This window comes from Amblyomma maculatum, chromosome 7 (genome assembly GCF_055883805.1).
Source record: "Amblyomma maculatum isolate TAMU_Amacu chromosome 7, ASM5588380v1, whole genome shotgun sequence".
Lineage (NCBI taxonomy): Eukaryota > Metazoa > Arthropoda > Arachnida > Ixodida > Ixodidae > Amblyomma > Amblyomma maculatum.
In genome coordinates, this window is record NC_139350.1 from 125,441,559 (window position 1) to 125,455,537 (window position 13,979).

At 47.2% G+C, this 13,979-nt stretch overlaps 1 protein-coding gene across 1 annotated transcript in view; it reads left to right on the plus strand.

Moving 5' to 3' along the window:
- The window catches only part of rempA (intraflagellar transport protein rempA), a 56,205-nt gene extending 42,464 nt beyond the window's left edge, over window positions 1-13,741 (plus strand). The window contains exons 3-5 of the mRNA XM_084609445.1: window positions 37-2,785; window positions 5,777-5,985; window positions 12,653-13,741. Coding sequence (XP_084465571.1) covers window positions 37-2,785; window positions 5,777-5,985; window positions 12,653-13,532 — 3,838 coding nt within the window. The 3' untranslated portion in view covers window positions 13,533-13,741. The remainder of the gene's footprint in view (window positions 1-36; window positions 2,786-5,776; window positions 5,986-12,652) is intronic.
- Window positions 13,742-13,979: the final 238 nt, after the last annotated feature.

The following is a 13,979-nucleotide window of genomic DNA, read 5'->3' on the forward strand; positions in this document are numbered from 1 at the left end:
GAGCTGCGTGTAACTGTGCCAATCTTGTTCTTCCAGTTCTCCTGCATTCGACGGCGGCGAAGCGCTGTCGTCGTCCGACTGGAAGGGGGGACCTCCTGCTCTGACCGACGAGGACGCAGCGCTCAACGACTTCTATGTGGGCTCTACGACTGGGGTCATATACTTCGTCAGTGAGAACGGAAGCTGTGGCGATGTATACCAGATGGACGCTGGCGTAGCGCGTCTTTTGCACGATGCCTACAGAGACACGCTAGTAGTCGTAACCGACACGCTAACTCTGGCGCAGTTTGCTATTGGGGACGATGGTTCGCTCTCGGAGCTGAGCCGTTTCAAGGTTAGCGGCCATGGTGCAGACATGGCTGTCACGTGGGCTGCGGCCCAAGAAGGAGTTATCGCCATTGCAGCTGGTGAATCCAGTGTTCGCTTGCTGAGCTTCCAGACCGGAGAGACCACGGTACTGTCGCTACCCGATGCGGACTATGGTGAGGCAATCTCATGCATAGCTGCGGATGAAGCCGGTAAAACGTTGATCGTAGGTACTGCTCGCGGGAGAATCGTCGTGTGGACGCTGACAGAGAATGAAGAGGGCGGCGCGTACTGGCGGTCGCAGCTGGCTGTCAGCCTACGCAGCCCCGTGCGAGAGCTGGCTTGGTCCGAGACTCACCGAATTGTTGGCACCCTGACAAGTGATGACATGTTCCTTCTGGTAGAACAAGAAGCCTGCTTCAACTTCCGTGAAGGTTGTCTTGCGCTCCAGACGGGAGCCAAGCAAGTATTCATAGACGGTGTTTCCAGCGGCAACCAAATTGTCCTGCAAACCGAAATACCAGTGAGGTCTTTGTTTATAAGTAGGCAACATACTGCCGTGTCTAACGGGAAGCGCTTGTTCTTCTATGAGACGTCGCCAGGCAGTAAATCGGCAAAGTTCCTGGGGGCTATGAACACCGCGTCAGCGCTAATTGGTCTCCACGAAGCCAGTGTTTACCTCGTAGAAAATGGCAAGCTGAATGCCAAAACATTTCAAGGAATCCTTAAGCAAGCGATTCCTGTTTCCGAGGACGAGGCAAGTGCAGTCTGCCTTGATATATCGGGTATCTTCCTGGCTCTTGGCTTGTCAAATGGTCGGGTTCGCGTCTGGGACTTGAGCAGGCGAGAAGCCAAACTTCACGCGGAACTCAAGACACCTGTTGTCGTCAAGGCGGGCGAAGTAGCCTACAGAATCTCCAGCATTAAGTGCAACTACGCCGGAAACAAGGTTAGCATCCTCGTAGCAGAGGACAGCACGCGTCATCGCTGCACTCGTCGAGAAGGCTCCGCTATTTACGTGTGGAACATAGAAGACGACTCGCTGTTCCAGTATGACTTCGAGACCGGTCAGAGCAGAACAGGGAAAGCTGTCGGTGACGTACCAGCCAAAGGCACGGTCCGTAGTCGAGCTCCGGTTTCTCATTACTGGGACGAGACTGACCCCAGACTCCTTGTTTGCGAGGCTCGGCATAATTTAGACGGCTGTGCCAAAGTCGGCGCCTCGGACAAGCAAGAACCAAACGTTGTAGTAGTGTCGCTTTTTGTGACAACAGAACATGGCATTTTGGAACAAGACGTTTTCTCTCTCGACGACAGATTTCGACTGATGGGCGTCCAGGTTCCCTTCTTTTACTTGCTAGCCAAGCACACTGATGAGATCAGCAGCGACTCATGCGAGGCTGAGAAAGTTCCCGGTTCGAAGCTTGTCTTCCGGCTTCCTATGCGAAATTTTGTTGGCCTTCAAGACTGCGACGACAACGTCCGCGATGCTATTATGACGTTCAGCTTTTTCATGACGCTGCGGGACATGGACGAAGCTTTCAAGGCTATAAAAGCTATAAAAAACGAGACTATATGGGCGAACATGGCGAGGATGTGTGTAAAAACTAAGCGCCTCGACGTGGCCAAGATTTGTCTTGGCAAGATGGCACATGCACGTGGGGCGTGGTCTTTGAGGCGAGCCGTTGAAACCGAGCCCGAGCTGGAAGCCCAAACAGCCATCTTGGCTCTCCAGTTGGGAATGGTTCAAGAGGCGCAAGAGCTACTCGAAAGCTGCGGTAGGTACGACTTGTTAGTCAGGCTTCTAGAGGATTCAGGGCAGTGGGAGCGAGCCATCGATGTCGCTCGAGCACACGACAGAATAAGACTGCGGGCCACATATCACAACTATGCAAAGCACTTGGAAGCTTCGGGTGATCTCGAGAAGGCAGTAGCTATGTACGAAAAAGCTGAAACCCACCTGTTTGATGTGCCTCGTATGCTTTTCGACGACCCACAAGCATTGGAACAATACGTTCGCAGCAGCGGCAGCCCAGACATGCTCAAATGGTGGGCCCAGTACATGGAAAGCGTCGGGGAGATGGAGGCGGCTTTGCAGTTTTACGAAGCCGCGCGTGACTACTTGTCACTCTTGCGCGTGCACTGTTACTTCGGTAATGTAGATAAGGCATGTGAAATCGCAAATGAAACGGAAGACAGGGCGGCTTGCTTTCATCTGGCGAGGTATCTGGAGAACCAAGACAACGTGCTGCAGGCGGTTCACTTTTTCGCAAGGGCCCGCGCATTCGGCAACGCGGTCAGAGTCTGCAAGGAGAACGAAATGGACGACCAGCTCTACAGCCTCGCCTTGCAGGCAGCGCCCAAGGAGGCGCTCGAGGCAGCCCGCTACTTCGAGCAGCGGCCGGATGGTCTCGAGAAAGCGGTTACGCTCTACCAGCACGGAGGATGGGCTTCCAAGGCAGCTGAACTGGCTCTCCAGGTAAGATCACACGTTAGCTGAGCCATTTGCTTGATGCTCTTGGTACCGCGGAAAAAACGGTGGTTTGGGCAAATTGGGCCCGATACATGGTGCAGAAAGTTCTCAGCACAAAAAAATTGTGGGGCTTTAAGCATGGCTTGAACCCAGTGTTAGAGCGAAAACTGTGAGCGTTGCAGTGATAGCCTCTTTAACACCCGCTTTTTAATCCGCGGTTTCATCATAATTTTTATTTAAATTAGGCTTTGGGGAAGGAAGGAGCCTTATACTTTTGAGTGAGCTCCACGGAATTATGGACACCTACACCAAGTCAAGATCTTGTTTTCATATTTTTTATTTATGTTATACATTGGTTTATAAGAAAGGAAAGGCGCAGTTTGCACCAAACTTGGGAGAGGGAAGATGGGAGTGGAAGCAGAAAGAAAGAGGTCTCGTAATGGAGGGCTACGGAGTAATCTGCCAACCTCAGGGCCTTTAACGTGCGCGGACATCGCACAACCCAGGGCTGCCTCTCGGTTTAAGTCAGGCTTTTGGGAAAGGAAGGCGCAGTGTACATATGGGTGAACACTACAAAATCATGAACACCCGCACTTAATTAGGTCAAAGCCACTTGAAGGGAAAATTAGGCGTCACACGAAGACCTGCTATACCTAGCGTAGTGAAGGTTTCATTTACATTGTAAACTGGTTCATAAGAAATGAAAGGCGCAGTATCTCTCAAGGTTACTTGAAGGTGAAAACGTCCGTGACGCCGACGGCTCGAAAAGATGGCGTAGTGAAGTTATCGCTTCAAAAGACTCAGGCGTAGGAACAAAAATTAGCAGGAAAAAATTTAAGTGCGAAAAGTTTTGGAACAAATTAAACTTGGAAGTGTATAGCACCAGTCCTGTCTTGCTTGTTCCTGCGCCTGCGTCTACGTCTCTTCAGTGCGGACAAATTTTCTACATATAAGCACCTGTCATACCTTTTAAGCGCAGCATCAGAAGAAGCTGCACGACACGCGAAAGAAACAAAAAACAAAACTGACATTCGACATCGTGTTGACAGCCCATCACAAGCCTGCCTTGGAAATGGTATCTATTCGAATTTTATACAGTCGCCAATCTTCGGGAAGGAGACTAAATTATCATGCAGCTTTGAAGCAAGCATCGTTGGCGAGCGCTGCAGTGTTTGAGACGTTGTTTAGGGCAAATCATGAACGATGGTAAACATCGTAACGAAATGAAGAGACTGCAGAGCTACGAAGTGGGGAAATGGTGCTCTCTTTAAAATAGGTTTGGTTTATGGTTTTTAAAGTCCTAACGTCCCAACGCGACTCAGGCTATGAGTGAGGCCGTTGTGGAGGGCTCTGGAAAGTTCGACCATCTGGGGTCCTTTAACGTGCACTGACATCGCGCAGCACACGAGCGCCTTGCTTTTGCTCTCAGTAAAATAAAGAACGAAAAAAGTCAAACTTAGAAAATGCGTAAAGAAATTAGGGCTTGCTTAAGTCGCATTAAGAGCGGATTGTGATAGCATTGGAATAATGCTGCCGCTTTATGTTTATTTCATTGCAGCCCGATGTGACCGATGTCACTTCTGTACTTTTATATTTTATGACTTATAGAAAGCTTCAGATTCGACCTACCGCCACTGTTGTAAGCACTTGCAAATCTAGCCTTCTTACATGATTTCGTGATGTCACATACCTCGCCATCAATCAGCGCTCGGCTATATAGCTGCCACCTGCAGAGCTCCTGCCAACTTGTCCATGTCTCGTGGTCTTGTAACGTCGCACAGCCTACAGACCAGCCATTGCTCGACTGCGTAACCTGCCAATTGTCATAGCACCTGCCAAGAGGTGTGCCACCTGACAGCCGTGACAGGCATTAACTCATTTATGTTTAACTGAATTTTAATTTACTCCAGGTATTTGCTTTAACTGATTGCGGCAAGTAGCTTAATAAGGCCACTTTCCGAGGACGCCGCATTTACATACCAATGAGACTTCGCTTTCGCATTATTAACTAATCACGCTGTCTGCGTGATGCAAAAATAAATTACAACATTCGTCTCAACGCTTGTGCCAAAGTCTAATTATAAAGAACCGTAGTCTGTCCTTTTTAGGTCAGCCTGGTTCGCTGAACAGGCGCTTATCATTGAGGAGCACCTCCTCCACCTAACCTTTGAGCAATGTTTTGACAGGTGCTGTGCATTTTCATCCATCATACTGGGTAAGGAGGGTGCACGTAGATTCCTTCCCTTTCCACCTCCAGCAAAGGGCGCAACTTTTTGTGCGAATCTACCTCATTCGTGACAGCTGTAAAGATTTCTGCGCGGGTTGCTCCACGGAAAAAGGAACGTGGACTCCACAGAGCCGCTTCTTGTACTCTTATCAAAATACACGTTTGCGGAAATTGATGATGTACGAAAATATAGAAATTTACTAAAGACACTTTTGAAAGTTTTATAGTTCCTAAGTATGAATTAGCTCTGAACAAGGGTTAAGCGGAACGCACGTTAGGCGCGAAGGTAATCCGTCGCCGAAGCGTCTACTTGTCGCGCTCAACGCCTCTGCCCTTCGCTCTCATCTTTATCCGGCAAGTAACATTTGAAAACAGGTGACATTTTCTTTTTTGTGTCACTTGGCGCAACCAACCTCACCACACTTGGCAGGAATATCGGGAATTATGTTCGAAAACACAGCAAGCGCCGCACATTAATGCAGACGGCTCGGGCTTTTACCTACACTCCGAAAGTCACTGCTGTCGCTAGCGCCGCCGCATCTCCACTGACGTCACTGGCTGACGCTTGTCTATAGAGCGACATAGTCGATTTTTACGAAGAAAAAGAATGGGCACAGTGGTTGTCAGTGTCCCTTGGCGGGCTAGTCGAGTAACAGAGCCCCCTGTGGGGCATTTTTATTTTTCTCCCTTTTGGGGGGGGGGGGGGGGGATCGTGCAAGCACTGTGACCGGGAACAGCCGATCAGCGCGTATCTCGGTAACACTTTGCAGGCTGGAGACCTGGGGGCATTGCAGCAGGCCGCCCAGGAGCTCGGACCCAACGCCGACCCAGCCCTGGTTCGCACCACGGCCGACAGACTGGCGGCAATCGGCAAACACGACCAAGCTGTCCTGCTGCTTGCTACCAGTGGACAGAGCGAGGCCGCACTACATCTGTGCGTGCAGGCGAACGTTCTCGTCACGGAGCAACTAGCCGACAGGCAAGGCACACTCCTCTGATTTAAGAACACAAAGTTTTTGCAGAGCGACTCTGTGGTATGTAATGCCTAAGGTAGTAGCAGGAACGCTATCGAAGGCAGAGAAATAATCTTCAGTTGCAAACGTCCAAGGATAAGTTTCTTTAGGAATTCACATAAACAATCTCTTAATAAAGAACAAAACCCGAAAATTTGACCTTCTATTTTACCTCATGATGCTGCTTCATGCGTTTGTTTCGGTATAGATTCTAGATAGCTTTAGTGTACCGCGATCCGCTACCGTACGTTCCACTACGCCACGGCCGGTCCCGAGGGAGAGCGCGCGGTAGAGGGTCACGGTAGCGGATCGCGGATCACGGTATACCAAATCTCTCTACTGACGTCATCAGCGACGCTGTGAACAAGTTCAGTCTATGTTCGTCTCTGATGACAAATAGCTACCTCCCGCCAGTTACCGTTGTAGTTTCTGGTGACACAATAGGTGACATTGATATCAACCGGGCATTATCAACATAGCATTAAACTTGGATCCTAAGGAATGCACCGGTCAGGACGGGGCACACAGTGCGCTTCTGGTTCATTATTCAGGCAAAAGCTTTTCTATGCTCCTGGTGACGTTCGTGTCCGTTCGACGGGAGTATCTGTCGAATGAAATTATAAAGAAAATATCTTTCTCTACCGGGAATCCAACCACTATTCCTACGATTCCCAGCCGAGAAGCGCTAACCACTACTCCAAGCCGGGCTCGTGAGAGAGAAATCAATCGTAATTCTTGTCTAGCGTAAGGATGATAGTTGCGATGACAATAACTATACGCGTGAGCACAGGGGGCAAGAGCGGCGGCCGCCCCCCGCCTCCCTATAGTCATCTAAAGGCGGGCGCCAAGTCTGCCCTATACCTTTATTTTGTCGGACCAGGGCCAAAATTGTGCTGGTTTATGGCCACGTAGGTGTTTTTGACGATACTGGCGGCTGATGACCCGCGATGTCGCGTTCCTAGAGCTATTTATTTGTCACCTTTACCCCCGAAAAGCCGGGGACCGAAGGCAGACTTTTGCGAGGAGCGCGTCATCGCGTCATTTTATTTCTTCATCCATAGCGAAACTTTTCTTTTTTAAGCCTACAGCTGGCGCCAGTTAATGGCAATCTCGGCACAGCTTCAGCACTCATATTAATTAGCGAGGTTTAGAATGGGAGCGTTATCGGTTAGGGGGATATGGGAATATCGTGGTACGAGTGCACATGCACAGAAATGAACGCCACCCCTTCCTTTCAATGCAGAATTCCGTGCGTGCACGTTCGCGCCCCGCAAATGCCCAAATCCGCTAAGCGATAGGGTCCTTCTATTTTAAAGCTTGCTATTGTCGTTTCTACTAAGTGGCGCTAAGGTCCTACAGAGTGCGTCACTGGATCGCTATTTATTTTGCACTCGGTTACGGCGGCCAGAACCGATGTAAATATACGTTGCACGTGGGCGAAATAGATTCGTGAAGAAGGCTGCTGATCGATGCGCAGACAGATACGAACATGACCAGAAGTAGATGACCAAGAAATATAGAGAAAGGGGTGCAGAACCATGCGCACGCCCATGACAATAACGATACAGCTAGTGATAGTGTAATGATGGTAGCAGCGATGATAATGACGGTGAATTTAGTTGATAATGACTATAGTGAAGTTAGGTATAATGGTGATAATAGTAGGGATCATGTAGTTAGTGAAAACAGTCCTGTAAAGTGGCCTTCGCCGTTTCCTGCCTTGTAATTTTTTCTTGTGGCGATCGCAGTATCTGACGGTCATATTCAAAATGTCCGTATCATCTGCCACTGTTCCTTCTTGTAAGCTAGCGAAAATGCTCCCTCTTTAAAAATTGGCCGATAAGCAGTGTTTGTCAAAAATATACAGTAATTTCATCGACACCACAGTAAAGGAAATTGCTGGAACTCGTCATTCATAGGCGCTTGGCAATCCTTTCAGGATCCAATATTTTTTTGTCGTCAACATAAAACATGGATTTAGGCGCCAGTTAAGCGCAATTAACCGGGTTCACGCATGTCATTCCTCTTTGATGTTGGCAATCAGACTGATGCCATTTTTATACATTTCTCGCAAGCATTTTACACTGCATTACATTCTAAGTTCACTGCTAAAGATAATGCTGCAGTAGATAATCTTTTAGGCAAATTGATTTCGAGCTTTTTCGCATATTACTCCCATTTGCTACGTCTATCACAGTTCGACTGGCTTTTTCATTTTTGATACATCAGAAATGCCCAGTGCTCCGTGCCTGTCTCGCCTCTTTCCTTTTAATATGCATAAAGGGTTTGCTGTGTATCGTTTCTTCTAAAATTCGCCTTGATGTTGATGACCGCGTATTGTACGAACCGATTAACTGCTATAATGCCATTATAATCCTCTAAAGTCATTTGCTATATTTTCCAATTTCGGTAGCTCCATGTATATGAAAACTAATTCAGATAAAACCGTCATTTCTTTCCATAACAAATCTTTCCCTTCAATTTTAGTTACTATTTAAATGGCCACGGCGCATAGAGCGCTTTAGATTATAAGTATGGTGTTGTTTGTATGCATAAAAAATATGACCTAATCTTTTTGATTGCATATAAAGTAAATCAATCAAGAAATTAGGTTACCTAGGCTGAAAGCTAACCCATTATCCCAAGTACACTAAGTTACTCACGCACAAATCTAATCTTTCCTGTTTATGATTATGCATCTGAAGTTTGCAGCAGATTAATAATTAGCAATCAATCTAGAAAAGGGCTGTGTGATTTATAGGTTATCGTTATGATCGGGGCCTTTAAACCTCTTCTAAACTTTCTTCCTTGAACCTGGCCCCACTTTCTTCACGCCGCCGCACTGAATCATTCATGTTCTTGCACTGCGTTGTCAATTCTTCAAATAAGCTCTCAAAAAACAATTATATTAACTTTTCGTCAGAGCTACGAACGACAACGCATCGCGTGGTGCTCTATACTTACGAACGCACTGACATGTTTGGGTCAGTTTTTCCCCTCCTCGATTTAAAACTAGAATTTATTACATGGGTTTATTTCGTCATGTCCATCTCGAAGTTTCGCATTTGCTATCGAAGATGCAGAGTCCTGAATATTCATGACTGGTGGCCAGTTGTACACTTCCTGGTATGATTTCCGCTTTTTTTCTGTACATTGTATTTTGTTTCTAAAAGTGTTCATTTGTGCTAAGCGCTGTATGCTATACTCCAATGCATTTTTTTGTACTTTTACCTTCAACCTGCACTTTCAGCATGACACACTGCGCTGCTCAACTCAAGTTACTGACATTCTAGTGGAAATCAAGAAGAAGGAATGGGCATGGGCAGGACATGTAGTGCGAAGAGAGGATAACCGATGGTTGCGTTGGGTAACAAATTAGATTCCAAGCGAAGAAAAGCGCAGTAGGGGGCGATAGAAAGTTAGGTAGGTTAAAGCCCCTTGATACTTTGAAAGTTACGCCAACGATTGAACTTTGCCGCCGCCGCGCTACCTCCTCGCCTCCTCCTCGCCCCTTGCGCGCCCCTTCGCTGAAGGCCGGTTCTCCGCCCGATTTCCTGAGCGACGATTGGTCTCCCTGCCGTTGCCCTTGGAAACCGACGCGCGTCCGCCGTTTTCCTTGTGTGTTCTTTTTCCATCGCGCCATTTTTCCCCTAGTCTCGGCGAGCGAATATTGCGCGCTGTACTTTTATTGCAGCGTGCAAGCTCTATGCCGTGCTGTTGCGCGTACAACTGCAGCAAGCGACCTGAAGATGGTTATGCGGTATTCATGATATCTCAAGGCAAGCGTGACGGCTTGCGCACGAGACAATGGATTCACAAGATTAGTCGAAAGACGAAATTTATTCCTAGAAAGAACAGAGTTGTTTGCGACGTCGAGTGCCTTTCTCAGTCCCCGTAATAACGCGTCACCTGACGATGCGTTTTTTATTCCTGCTGGCTGCTCAATATTTTTGCGGCGGCAGCATGTTCATTGTATAAAAATAAGGTTGTCCTCTGCAGCATGCTGAATATTCTGGGAGACTCCAAGGCTCCATCATTTAACACGCTTCGACTTCTGTACAGTCAGAAACAGGGCTCTATAATCTGCTTTTTGCTGCCAGAAATAACTGGAAAATTACAGTCTCTCGATTGCATTTGTCGCGATTATGCTAGGATCCCTGGCCTCCTTCACTAAAAATCAAAATTCGGGCTTGTAGAGGAGCTAGCCTTTCCAGCTTTTACTTGTAGTGTGCGTCGGTTACTCGGGAGCATTGAATGCTGGCCCTGAAAAACTCTTTGGCAAGTAAACCCGAGGTATTGCGGGTAATCTGCACTAGTTAGGTCGTATGGCATTTTTTTTTTTCAATTCTTGAATGTGTCTTGCCATGCTTCGACGCACGCGTGGGTTAAAAAATATGCGTTCGTTTTATCAGGGATACGGCCAATGTGCAGGAGGTGTTCATATGATCACACACGCTTCACTTTGACCATGACTACTAGGCGTTGGCATGTTACCTTCGCTTTGAAAGCTGGAGCTCTAAAAGCGCGATTCCGCGTATTCATTTATTGCGAGAAAAGTTATCCCATCGATGTCAAATCAGCCGGAATCATTGCATCAATTTTCTGTATTTACGAAACTTAAACAATCAATGATGATTATAGTTATTATGTAAAAATAGGGGAACATTTTGCGAGCAACAATTCTTAACACTAACATATTACTCATTTCAATTGTATGCAAGATTTTTTTTCACCTAGCCTGAGTAATTATCTCATCGCTCTATGTTCTAGCTACATTTCACTGAAGACCAGTTTGAGCCGCCAATATTACACGAACTCGAAAAAAAGAACAGACCAAACGCAGTTCCATCAATTTTCTCTCACCGACCTGTCCTGAAGTAAAGGAAGCCTCCTCGACAGAGACATGAACCTCGCGCTGATATTAGTCAGTTATTTCTGTGGCTTGCTCTTTTCCCACCTCCATTTATGAGAAAACAAGAAAGTATAAGAATTAAAAGTCAATGTATAGTTGTCTCGTCAGATATTATGAGATAATAGAGATATGACTGACAACGTAAGTCAATGAAAATTGAAGTATATCAATGGGTCATGGGACGGCATCAGATTAAATAGTGATGGTTATGAATAGTGATAAGTAATGATGGTGACTGTTACGGATAATAATAGTAAATTATAGTAATAGGCCTGGATAGTGAGGTGATAGTGTTCGTTGCGGATAGTCACAGTTACGATAGGTCTCTGGCATTAGTAGATATAGTGATAGATAGGATAGCGATAGTTAATGAATTGGCAGTTATATGCTTTCTCATTTCCGCACGTTGAAGACCTATGTGCACATTGTAATTTTTTTATTTGATTGTTGCGTTCAATGAAATCAAGCTCTTTTACACAGCGCATGAGACCACAGCATGCTTGCCCCAGAACTTCAGTGTATCGGCAATAGGGCCCACCACTTCTCCCAGTGTACCCTGCTGTCTTTTAACCACACGCGAAGTCAGTGAGGGGCCACATACTCATAAAATTATTTAATTCCTCCATCAGCATCATATCAAGACTGCCGTGGCAAACCTGTTCCTTGCCTCGAAGCAGCAAAGAACAGCTCAAAATTTGATTTTATACAAAATTAACTAATGAACGCAGATTATCGCGGATCGCTAACTAGCACAGTGCCATGACGCTTGGCCTAAGCTTTCCAACGGTATACGGTTCGGCGTTGCAGCTAAAATTTAGATTTTAATTGCAATTTACTAAATATAAATTAATTTGGCCCAGTAATTGATTGAAATACATGTACAATTAACCAATAATCCAATCTCATGGTTGATCACGTGACATATACTATGCTTAGAGAGATAGCTTGACGGTAGCGAAATAGACTAAGTCCTGCTTTAACCTTCTCTAATCTTGAAGTTCAAAGCACCAGCCTGGATCGTTTTCTGAAGTTTTACCGCGGTGACAGATTTCACGCTCTAAAAAAAACAAACAAACACAAAGTCAGAGGCAGTACTAGATTAAGTGCACAAAGTAAAACCTTATCATGAGACTTAAAAAGTGTCTGTAGCACAGAACTCGCCTGAAAGCTTTGTTTATCAGTGTTCCCCATTCAAACAGTTCTAAGAAGAAACCAATCAATTCATGAACTTTACTATAGGCATTCTCAATGCTTTTCTCGCAATTTTTCAAAAATTTTGTGCACTCCTGGAGCGCAGACCTGGCCCAAAAGCTCGCGCTTCACTCACTGCTGCGGCCGGCCGGCGGGCGTCAGGGGGAAAAAGCGTGTCGTGCGCAGCGCTCGCCGCCGCCGCGCGAGGAGAATAGAGGAGGAAAGCGCGGCGCGGAGGAGAGTGTCGCTACTTTCAAATTATCAAGGGACTTTAAGGTAGGTGGATGAGGTTAAGAAGTTCGCAGGGGTGAAGTGAATGCAGCTTGCACCGGACCGGAATAATTGGAGGAATATGGGAGAGACCTTCGCTATTCAGTGGGTATAGTCAGGCTGATGATGATGAGGATGGTGACACCGCGCTGCACTTCGCATAAACGAGTAAATAATCAAACAAAAAATGTGTTACCCAGCAAAGGGTGGTGTACAAGAGGAGCAACATCTTAAATTTTTTTTTTCTCTTCTCTGTTCAGGCTCACCGAGGGAATCCCCGCTGATGACAGACCAAAGCTGCGAGAAGTCCTCGAGAAAATCGCCGAGTGCTGCCTCAAGCAGGAGAACTACCACTTGGCAGCTAAGAAATTCACGCAGGCCGGTGACAAAGTGCAGGCCATGCGTGCGCTCCTCAAGTCCGGAGACACACGAAAGATAGTGTTCTTTGCCAATGTGTCCAGACAGCGTGAGATCTACATCCTAGCCGCCAACTACCTACAGACCTTGGACTGGCAGCGCGACACAGATGCGGCAAAAAACATCGTATCTTTCTATACTAAGGCAAGGGCGTTCGATCTGCTCGCCGGCTTCTACGAGTCCTGCGCGAGAGCCGAGATTGAAGATCGACGTGACTACGAGAAGGCCCTGGCGGCACTGAACGAAGCTCAAGAGTGCCTACAGCTGTGCGGTGAGGGCAAGGACGTGAACAAGACCGCGGCCAGGGTCAGAAATCACATGGACGCCATACGCAAGTTCCTCGCGATTCAGGAACTGTATGCAGACAGTCCGCTCGAAGCGGCCGCTCAGTGCGAAGCGATGACCAAAATGGAGTTGGAACCGGCTGTGCGGAAAGGGGACTTGTTCGCATTTCTGGTTCAGCATTACGTGAGTGAGAAGGACTACGTCGCGGCAAGGCGCTGTCTCCAGGAGATGCAGGCTGTTGTGCCCGCAGTGTCGGAGTACGTGGACGCTGAAGTCTTGAGGCTCATTGGATGGAGTTCGGATGACCGACGGAACCCGCAGCACATGTCACTGCTCGCGAGACGTGCCGCTGCCAGCAATGGCTCCGCCAATGAAGGAGATGAGGACCGCTACAGCTCTGACGGAGAAGTGCAGGAGGAACTGTCGGATGCGCCCTGAAATATATGAGGCAGTTCTGGCGAATTGCACTTGAAGCACATGAACACCCGATACCTAACGTAACAATTCTGTGCAACTGATGCGCAAGCTTAGCACGAAGCATTCCGTTGCCATAATCACGTTAACGGCCGATGCGAAAAGTGGATGCATCGGCATTGCTGTTACACGCCTAATAAAAATATGACCGTAAATAGCTAACAAGAGAGCAAGAATGCTCATATATGACTCATGCAGCCTCCTCTCTTCTGCAGGCTGAAGTCTGAACATGCCTTTCAGGGCAGCTGGAAAGAGACAGATGAAACGAATAAGATAGAAGTTAAGGAATTGCCCGGTCGGCTGTATACCCTATAGGCCCGTAGCGAGGCGGATGAAGGTAACAAAGAGATCATGGAAGTTCAGCTGAGCTAGCGGAATGCATTCATATTGTCCTTTTTTGTTTAAGTACAA